Source organism: Gavialis gangeticus, unplaced genomic scaffold (assembly GCF_001723915.1).
Source record: "Gavialis gangeticus isolate Ggan-Ray unplaced genomic scaffold, GavGan_comp1, whole genome shotgun sequence".
Classification (NCBI taxonomy): Eukaryota; Metazoa; Chordata; order Crocodylia; family Gavialidae; genus Gavialis; species Gavialis gangeticus.
This window is the reverse complement of record NW_017729022.1, coordinates 75,860,586-75,870,938: the sequence shown is the minus strand read 5'-3', so window position 1 is coordinate 75,870,938 and position 10,353 is coordinate 75,860,586. Positions and strand designations below refer to the sequence as shown.

At 45.0% G+C, this 10,353-nt stretch overlaps 1 protein-coding gene across 2 annotated transcripts in view; it reads left to right on the top strand.

The window, feature by feature from the left end:
- The window catches only part of BRAF (B-Raf proto-oncogene, serine/threonine kinase), a 148,050-nt gene that overhangs the window by 62,075 nt on the left and 75,622 nt on the right, over positions 1-10,353 (top strand). For both annotated transcript variants that reach the window (XM_019515423.1, XM_019515424.1), the window contains exon 3: positions 7,426-7,686. In XM_019515423.1, coding sequence (XP_019370968.1) covers positions 7,426-7,686 — 261 coding nt within the window. The remainder of the gene's footprint in view (positions 1-7,425; positions 7,687-10,353) is intronic.

The following is a 10,353-nucleotide window of genomic DNA, read 5'->3' as shown; positions in this document are numbered from 1 at the left end:
GCCCCCCACATCTGCCTACCCGCTGAAGCCTTTGCCCCCTCCCCGTTACTCCCAGGCAGGGATCTGGCTCTGGCTCCATTCACTCCAAGGGCAGAAAGCACATTAAAACTTGGTCCCTGGCCTAGCCAACCAGGAGTGGTACAGCTCTGGCCTCAGGACACTGTTGTAGAAGCATGGCCCTGCCTGCCACAAGTGAGAAAATGGAGCTGGAGCTGCATCTGGTGTGTGGGGGATGTGTAGGGGGGTGGGTGTGAGCGTGTGTGTGTGGTGGGGGACTGCCTGTGCTCTAGGTCCCAGGGGCTGGCTGGGGATGGGGAAGGTATGATTTTTGCCCTTCCTTACCCCCTCCCTAGCTTGTGACTGCTCTCGGGGTGGTCTGCATGGAGCCAAGCCCTGTCCACTCCCAAACAGCAGTGTGGCCTCCCAGATGGCTTCAGCCCTGGTCAGCATGCACAAATTCCTGGCAGGGCTGCTGCTGAAGCTGCCCCGGTACTGCCTAGTTTCCCCTGCCTTCAGCAGCTCCTCCTCCTTCCCCTGCTCTGCTGCTCAGGGCAGCAGGCAGTGCAGGGAAACTATGGGGACATGTGCCAGGCAGTAGGTACCCAGCCAGGTTGGGGGTGGCTCCTGCCCCAGTGCGTGAGGCACTAGCTCCCATCCACTTTCTACCCACCTAGTGCAACGAGCAGCCACCTGCAGGTGGCTGTGTGGGCAGAAGGCATCTGGGAGCTGGATGGAGCTGGAGCCCTGCACACTGGCAGAAAAATATTTTCATCGGTAACCATCAAAATTTATAGAAAGGAAATGTAAACGTTAAACCCTGTCTGGGACAGGTGTAAAGAAAACTGGGGCAGGAGGTGCTGCACATGTGCATGCATGCCCACACACATGGCAGCCATGTAGGCAGGGTGGAGGGAGCCCTGGCTGTGCTGTCTGCTCTCTGCCCCTGTGGCAGTGGCTCAGGCAGTCCCTGCAGGAGCTGGGGGCAGTGCTTAGTAGGGTTGTGCTGGGAGAGGGTAGCTGGGAATTGGGTGCCAAACTCCTAGTAAGCCCTGGCCGGCCCCTGTGTGATTTGGGGTTCACTGGGAGTTTGGCCCCTGCCCAATGACGCAGGGGACAGACCGGGCAGGAGTCCTGGAAACACAAGGAGAGGCAGTGGCTGCCTTACCCAGGGCAGGAAGCAGCTCCCCGCTTTCGGTGGTCCCTTAAGGGGTGGGCACCAGTGAAGGGGCGGCCTGGCTCCTTGATGGCCATAGCCTCCTGTCCCTTTGGTCACTGAAGAGACAGTGGCTGGGCCCCAGAGACACCCCTGCATGCCCTGCCCCAAGTGCTCTGGGGTCAGGCTGGGCAGGAGCTCTGGGAATGTGGGAGAGGCAGTGTGATCAGGGTAGAGCGCTGGGTGGCCACTGCCTCTTCCTGTGTCCCCAGAGCTCCAGAGTGCTGCTGCCCTCCTCTTCTGATCCTTGCCTACCTGGCTCTTTCCTGATGAATCAACCAAATGATTTAAAGCATGGATGCTTTATTGATTTATGGACACTTACTTTTATACATTTTAATGTGATTTTTTTTTTTTAATAAAGCTTTTACCAGTATTCTGTCATAAATTGTAAGATGTACTGTAAAAGTATGGTAGAATATTTGATGAAAATTTACATAGTTTCTTCTTAAAGAACACTTTCCATAATCCAAGAATCCTGGAGCCCTTTACCAGCACTTACTTACCTGCAGTATTTCCAAAGCGTAGGGAGATATTACTTCTCTTTCACTAGTAGCAGTTTAGACCATCTATGATTAAGGAATGACTTTATCTAGTAATGACTATATACCAGTGATGTCCTGCCTTGTTAAATATTTTGCTGTTAGATGGGCATCTGCTTGAACCCTCTCCTGAGGATGGAGTTTTTGTTCTTGGATGTGAGCTTTTTTTTTTTCAGGTTCCTTCTTTTGAGTAATTTGTAAGTTCTATAACTAGTTTTCCCTATTTAAAGACTAGACAGCTTGCATTGATTTCTGTGGCACTATGAAATGGTTATCCACACTTCCGTTGCAGCAGGATTAAATGGCTGCAGTTCCCTGTAGGTTGGCTTGGTATAATAAGGTTTTCCTGAAAACCCCAGCTGGTTCAGAGCAGACATACCAGGTTCTTTGTGAAACGGGGAAGATCTGAACATGCTTCACTGGCTCTGGTTGGTGTTTAAACAAAGAGACTCATTAACAACTGTAGTGTTAATCTCCAAAGGCTATCTGGTTTCAGTTCTGCATATTTTATTTTTCTAAAATTATTTTCCTGGTGGTATATGGAGCTTAAAACAGATCTCAAAGTGTCTTGTAGTAGAGCACTGTTCATTTCCTCTGGAAATGCATAGATTTCCCTCTAGATTTTTCTTAACGCTTTGGTAAGCCTCATTGCAATCTTTAATTGTCTGCATTATGCTGTTGCCATGTTCAGGTAACTTGGTTTTCCTTGCAATACTGTGGATTAAAGGCTAATACTTTATTTAAAACATTATCTTTTTTAGTAACTAAATTAACAAGCAAGAACAAAAGAATGAGACTCATGAATTTTAATTATTGCAGTGTTGCCTAAATTGGAGAATTGTCCTTGTCAAAAACCCATTGGTAGCTAGCTCTTAGCGAGCTTCACCTCTGTAACTTTTTGACTTGAGACTAGAAGAGCTGCAGTTAGCAGATTGTGATTTTTCGGAAAAGCAATAGTCTTCCTATACCTGATATTGTAATGAGGGGTGGGGGAGGGTTGGCTGTTTATCCATCCAAACTAGCATGTGGTTTTATTGTTTTTTCCAGGCAGGCAGTCAACCTGAACATCTTCCCCAAAATGTTTTAAGCTTTGAAAAACTAAAAATTCATTGAAAATGTTCTGTCTCTGCTGCTATTACTACCCTCTGTTTTTATAACAGGATTTTAGCATGAAAAAAAGCTTTTTAAAGTCTAGTTGTTGTTGTTTTTTGTTTTTGTTTTTTTAAAGTCCTACAGAATTTTGTGCTGTTTCTTCCATTTACTCTGACTAACTGTTCAAAGACTAAGACCTGGCTCCAACTTCCATTAAAGTTAGTGCACTTCAGTGGGATGGGTCCCAAAACTAGCAACGGTCTCCAGCTTTCCGTCTGTTGCTCATATTTTTAGATAAGTCACTTGACTTTGACTGACTTAGGCTTGTGGTAGTGACAAATTAAGCTGCCAAAGTAGAGTAAACGTAGGATTGAGTATTTTGAAAAGTGTGTGTAATGTTGTCCAGGAACTAAGTTAAACCCACGGATCTCTTGCAGCAATGTAATAGTGCATGTATTGCAAAATATTAAAGTTATAAGAAAAGGAAGTAAGAATGCAGAAAAGTATTGCCAAAACTCTAGCTTGTGATTTCTTAACATTTGTTTAGCTTAAGATGATTCTGTGCATATGTAGCTTTGACTGGAATTGTATGCTGGAAAATTACATTTTGCCTGCAAGTGGACGAGAAACTTGTACTGGAAACTGACCTTTTAATAAAGAGCTAAATTTTGCCTTTACTTGCCCCTGTAACTTGCTCGGTAACTGTTTGGGTGGCATTACATCACTTGTCCTTGGCAGAATTTGGGTCCATTCTTTAATCCCTGGGCTCATCTTCAGTTTATGAACAGAATTTCTTTTTCAGTTTCTGCTTTTTTTTTTATCTCCTACCTTCTCTGGGTTTTTTAAAAATATTTGATAGTCATGAGGAAGAGGAAGATCACAGTTTACTCAACAAAAGCAGAGTGGTTAGCTGAACTTGCAAATACCTCTGATAGAGAAGCAGTAAGATGACAAAATGCAATGTTTGTGGCAGACTCGCTGGAAGTGTTAATACAGAATATCCCTTTCTAATGGGAGTTAATGCTTTCTTCGCTCGTGGTCCATGGAATCCAAAATCATGAGAATACTTTACTTTAATTCAGATAATACATTTCTAATTAAAAAGATGGGTTAAACTGTTTGATACTTACTAAGCTTAGCTGGGGCAGGTTTATACATAGGAAACACTACATATGAAAACCAGGAGGATGGCAAATGGTTGTAAGATGGAAATGTTGAGAAGGACATCACGCACTGGGCAAATGTTGGAACAGATGTCTACTTTCTCTTGCTGAAGAGATGAAGAGGAAAACTTGTGTCTTCTATTTTCTATTTAGATGGCAAGCCCTTGGGCAGAGACTTATTTCCAAAAATGCCTAGGGCACCCTTGGGTGATATAACAATAGTTGTTGTTGTTTGTTTTTTTTAAACCCCAAACTTGAGTTATGAGTGTTCTTATAACTAACTTGAATGGTTAATGCTATTGTTAATGTTAACAATGCTTCTGGTGATTGAAGCATTCAGTATTCTCTTTGCAAACAAAGGCAGGTTATTGAAGGAAACTAATATTTTCAACGTACCTATTGGTTGCAGGATCATATTTGTATTCTAGCAGTTTCTTGGCTTTGTCGAACTGGAAAATTCAAGCATTGTGCATAATGTCTAATGTTTCCATTATTGGACTATTCTGTCAAAACATACTTTTTATAAATGGGCCTGAATTCTTTTATTATCTTTAAGTAAGGGCGCTGTCAAATTTGGACTCAACATTTGAATAGACTTGCTTGAAAAAGCACTAGATTCAAAGTTTGTATGTTATGTGATACCCAGAAACTGTCTTTGTTTTTAAAATTGTCAAACTGTTTCTTAGCATTTTGTTGGTCCTGTTGGAAAGTGTTTAATCTTGAGTGTGCAATCGGACGAAAATTGTATTTTACTTTTGGGGGGGGGTTGGGTTTTTTGCTTGAATCTTTGATAGTGATGATCAATGTCAATGAGGAATGAGGCAGAGAAGACCAAGTACAGCTAGAAACAAATGACTTCTAAAAATGTAGTTAAAATAGTAGCTGAAGAAATGTTATTTTTTTGTGCCCCTGAAACAAAATGACATGACATAGTGAAAAAACCTATTTTAAGAAATACTGTTAGACTCGCTCAGACAACCATACTTAAACTGAGTAGTGCAAAATTTGCCTTGAGGAACTAGGCTTTACCATTTTTATTTTGTAGTTACGGGAAACTTTTGTAATCGTTTACCTTGTAAGAAATTAGAGCTTCTATGTTTTCCTTTTTCCCATTATTCTGAACACATTTAGTTCTAGTACCAGATGACTAGTAGGCAGTAATGTTGGTTCAGTGAAATAACTGACAAGTTTTGTTAAAGGTCACTTATGCTGTGGGCAGACATAACATTTGTAGTTTCACAAGCTGCTAGTATGCAGATGTGCATACCCTCTGTAGTGCCACAAAAATGTTCTCTTTCAAAGAGGAAGTTTTTTGCAGTAAGACAATTTGTAGTGCTACAGGGGGTCCCTTGGACCCCAAAATGCCACAGTCTGTCTTTCTCCCTTCCCCTCTCCAAGTCAGGGAGAGGGAGCTTGGATGACTCCAAGACAACCAACTGCAGTGAGCAATTGGGGAGCCTTGCAGCAGCAGGATTATTAGCGAGAGCCAGTGCCAGTATAGGTGCAAACAGAAGTGACAGTTTTCGACTGATTTGGCCACAGAAAGCAGTTTTTATAGCTGTGACAAGTGCATGGCTGCAGAGAGCTTCCAAAATGGCCATTCTGGTGAAAATCTGACCCCTTATTGCACAAGGTATTCGATAAAGATGTTTCAAAATATAATGTCTTTTGTAACTTGTCTGTGGAGCTCCCAGCCTGCTGCTGTTTTCAGAATGGGAGGGGGGAAAGGAGCAGAGCGAGTTCAGTTTGGGGTTTTTTTAGCACCCTTGGAAGGGGTGTGTGTATTAGAGCCCCTCCCCACCACCACCTCTCAGTCCCAGCTGGGTAGCCCCCAAAACGAGGTCCCTCCACTGCCTGCCCTCTTTCCCTCCCCCCCTTCTGAAAATAGGGAGCACTGGCAGAGCCCTGGCCATTGCTATGGGAACCTGGCTGCAGGCTGTCAGCTCACAACTGGATTGCCCTCCTCTGGAACCAACACTGAACTTCTGTTTGGTCTAGGGTAACCGTGTAATTCAGAACACTTTGCAGAAGCCATTCTGAGTTACAGCTGGGAGCTGCACTTCTGTCTGCACCCTATAACACTTCTGGCAGCAGAGACCTGTTGCTGCTGTTGTGAAAGCATTAGCTGTTGCCAGTGTCTTTGTTGTTTGCAGGGGAGGGGCAGGGCACCAGCTGCTGCCACCACCACTACAAGAGCACTAGCAATAGCTGGTACACTGGTACCAGTGGTGGTAGCTGCTCCTGTTCCTACTGGCTTTACTCCTGTGAGAGCAACCCTGTTCCTATGGTGGTGGTGGGAAGAATTGCCACTGTAGGAATGCTGGGAAGAGCTGTTGATCATTGATAGCTGGAGAGGGCTAGCTGTCAGTGAAGGGGGAGCAGAAGGATAGTCCCCTGTTTCCCCTGGTTGGAAGCATGCCTTTGAGGCAGTTTTCATAGTTCTCCAGCCAGAAGGCAGGAACATCTACCTTTTCTTGTACTGCTGCAGAGGGGCAAGGCACTTCGTAGCACTACAGATAGAGGTGCACTGATATATTAGTGCCATATTGGATCAGCACCAATTAAAAAGAAAATTAATGTTATTGGCTATTTGCTTTTTTTGGCCAGTGTAGCTGATTAACGAACCAATAAATGTAATGTGCCTTCTGGCCAGGGCTCCAGGGCAGAGGCAGCAGGGTGGAGAGCCCCAAGTCTCCAGCAGGCAGCCTGCACCTTGCCCTTGCCTTGCTTGGCTCCAGTTAGAAACATCCGCACACTTAAAAATGGTGGTAGGGGTCCTTGAACTAAAACTCATTTGACAACCTTTATTTTAACCCCACTGCCACTTTTTTTAAGCTTCAGGATGTTGATCCCCTCGATGAGCTGCACCTGGCTCTGGCCCCCAGCTCCATTCCCTCCCTCCCCATGGGGGCCTTGATCTGCACCGCTCCCCATGCTTCTTCTCTCCCCCACACCCCTTTCCCTCCACAGACTTACGTACAGGGAGCTGTTCTCCATGCTGCCCGGCTGCATTCCTGTATATTGGTTATCGGATTGGTATCGGCCAATGTGCTTGGTGAATAATCAGCTATTGGTATTGGCCAAGACCATCCTTATTGGTGCACCCCTAACTACAAATGAACATCTGTCTATGTTCTTAAAATAACTTTTTGAAAGGATGGCACTAGCTGAGACTTTACTGGAGCATGGTTGCTTTGGAATTGACAGTCTTATGGTTTTTCTTATTCTGTAAAAAAAGAAGCTTAGCCTAATGAATTGAAAGCTGCTTCCTGCATTACCTGTTTGCTGCCTCTTGAAAAATCTGATCAAGCCCAATTCAGTGGATATAACCTGAGGTGTTATGGCTACAGGTTTACTCTGAATGGAACTTTTTGCTTGAAGCTACTAGCTGATTAAAATATTGTCCCTTTTGCAGGCCTATGAAGAATACACCAGCAAGCTAGATGCTCTACAGCAGAGAGAACAGCAGTTGTTGGAATCTATGGGGAATGGAACTGATTTCTCTGTCTCCAGCTCTGCTTCAACAGACACAGTTACTTCTTCCTCCTCTAGCCTCTCTGTAGCACCTTCATCCCTTTCAGTTTATCAGAACCCCACAGATATGTCAAGGAATAACCCTAAGTCTCCCCAGAAACCTATCGTTAGAGTCTTCCTGCCCAACAAACAGAGGACAGTGGTAAGTAAGATCTCTACATGTTCTTATAACCTTAATATTTTTGTGAACTTCTTGGAAAGTTTCCATAATATTTAAGAGCCAAAGACCTGCACCTGTAGCGTATAGAAGCCAAAAATGTAGTGTTGCTATTCTTATACTGTGTGAAAAGTGTCAATTATTTTAATTTTGTTACAAGTGTTGCTTTGTGCAGATTTAACATTGCAGGGATTGTATTTTGTAATGCAATAGGATAAACCAGGGGTGGGCAGCTATTTGGGCTGGAAGGCCACCCAAGGACTTCCGGTGAGCTGTTGTGGGTTGGGGTGGAAGTGGGGAGGGGGTAATTGATCCTGTTCAGGGGCACTGGATAGAGTGGGTGGACAGGATCTGCATGGAGACTGATGGGGTGCATTTGGCTGGGCTGATGGGATGAAGTCACAGGTGCGTGAGGAGCAGCGTCCAAAAGTGGGATGGGTGGCTGGGGCTGGGATTGCAGGGCTCGGGCCCAGGGCAGGGCACGATTCACTCCCTGCTTGCCCCTGCCCACGGAACTGGTGCCTGTCACAGGGACATGTGGGCAGTGGATCAGGGCTCTGCCCCGGCCTCCAGCTCTTCATTGTCATCACTCTGGGATCCTGACCCCACGTATCTTTCCCACTCCCAGATGCTGCTGCCCTCCCATGGACCCATCCCATCTGCCTGGTTGATTGTGGTCTGCCCATGGGGGTCCTAGGCCAGTCTCCCTAGAGACCCTGCCTGCTCTCTCCATTTGGCACCCCCAGCAGTGGGTGTGGGATGGGACAGACTGCCAGCAGCAGCTGGGGAAAGTGAGATACCACCATGGAGGCTACTGGGAAGCTGCATCTGACTGCTGCACTGCCCCTGCCCTGCTGCACATCTGGGGGTAGTGGGACCAGTCTCACATGCCATAGCCCAGGCTGCCCCTGTGCCTGGGAGGCATGACCAAGGAACCTGCTGCTGGCCAGACAGAATCCTTTGGTGGGCCTGAAGCAGCCTGCGGGCCATATTTTGCCCACCCCTGGGATAAACTAATTTCTTAGAATGGTACAAAAATAAAAGTAGAGGCATAGAGAGAGTTGCCAGAAATCAAATAAATCAAACTTAATATCAAGTAGTATTGTTCTCCTGTTATCTCTGATATGTAAAACAACCATGTAGCAATGTCACATTTTTATGTAATGTGTTGCCCAGTAAAACATTGGCTTCCAAGTTGTGATATGTGAACTGCATAAGCGTCATAATGTTCTTTACTCCTTGTTTCCAGTCACTTCTACAAGACATGCCGGGTTCTTCATTGTTTAGAAGAGCCTTGGCACCTGTGAAGCAGGAGAGAAACAAGGCAATGAATCCCTTTAGTTGCCTACACTGAGGCCATTGTTTCATAGGAACAGTGAAGTCAGTAACCAGCTATCCTTAGCTATAGCTGCTAGAAGATGCTAATGGAACTGAAGTTGGTGGTGGTAAAGTGTACAGGGGAGCAGAAAACAAATACCTGGTAACAGTTCTAGGGGACAAGTTGGGGTAGATATTGAGTAGCATGTACTTGAAGTATAAAGAAATAAGAGGGGAGGTGAAGAATAATGTACAAAGTCAACTGAAAGGCAATTGTCAACTTAAATGTAAGTGTGTAAATTTTTTTAATTAAATGGATTAAAAGTACCATCCAAGTTAAGGTTGATCAAACTAAAGCTAGCATTTTTTTCTGAATGTTTCTGAATTCTTGTGTTCTTGACAGTGTGATTCTTTACTTTTTGTGGGATTTTTGTACAGCAACAGGTGAGAACAAACGCTTAAAAAAAATATGATTAAAGCCATAAAATTTAACAGAGGACTTGAGTAGGTTGAACTTCTTATTTTTAATTTGATGGCTTCCTTTATTTTTTTAGAAAACTGCAAAAATGTCATTACTAAGACAACTAAAAAGATATTTTTAAGTTAATACTTTTCCTATTACAGTATTACACAATTGCTGAATTTGACACAAGGATAAATGGTGTTGGGTTGAATAGTGGCCCATGAAACAATACATCTAAGATGTGAGCGAAAGGGTTAAAGAGTTTGAAGATCAGCTAGAACAGGGGTCTGCAGCAATTTTCAAGCTGTGAGCCAGAACAACTCGTCTCTGGCTCACAGTGAGCCAGATGGCTTTGGCAGCACATCAGTGGTGCAGGGTGTTTTCCGTGTGGTTCCCCTGGAGCAGTGCAGCTGGAAGCTGCACCTATTCTGCCACTGATTCTCCTAACACCTCACTCTGTGGCTGTGGTGTGACGGCAGCTCTCAGCCAGACGGTAGCTCTGCTGGAGCTGGGGATCTGGAAGCTGCTTCCATGAAGGTCCTGTTCCTCTTAGTCTTCCCCACACAACCCCCCTGTAGCTTGGCTCTAGTACATCTACTGTATGGCTGGAAACTGTGCTCATACTACAGATAGGGAGCAGGAAAGGGGGAATGGGGAGAAGCAGTGTGGGTGTAACATCTAACCCCTAGGACCAGTTCAGCTCTCCTCTGGCTGGGAACTTTAGGGAAGGAGAAACGTGTGATGGGTGGCTTGGCTCCCTGGTTTGGCTCCTTGCTACTCAGCCCTGATGCAGGCACATGCATAGCCAAGACCCTCCGGTTTCCTGGGCTCTGTTGTCCACCCCTGCTCTAGAAATGTTTGAGGTGGACAAA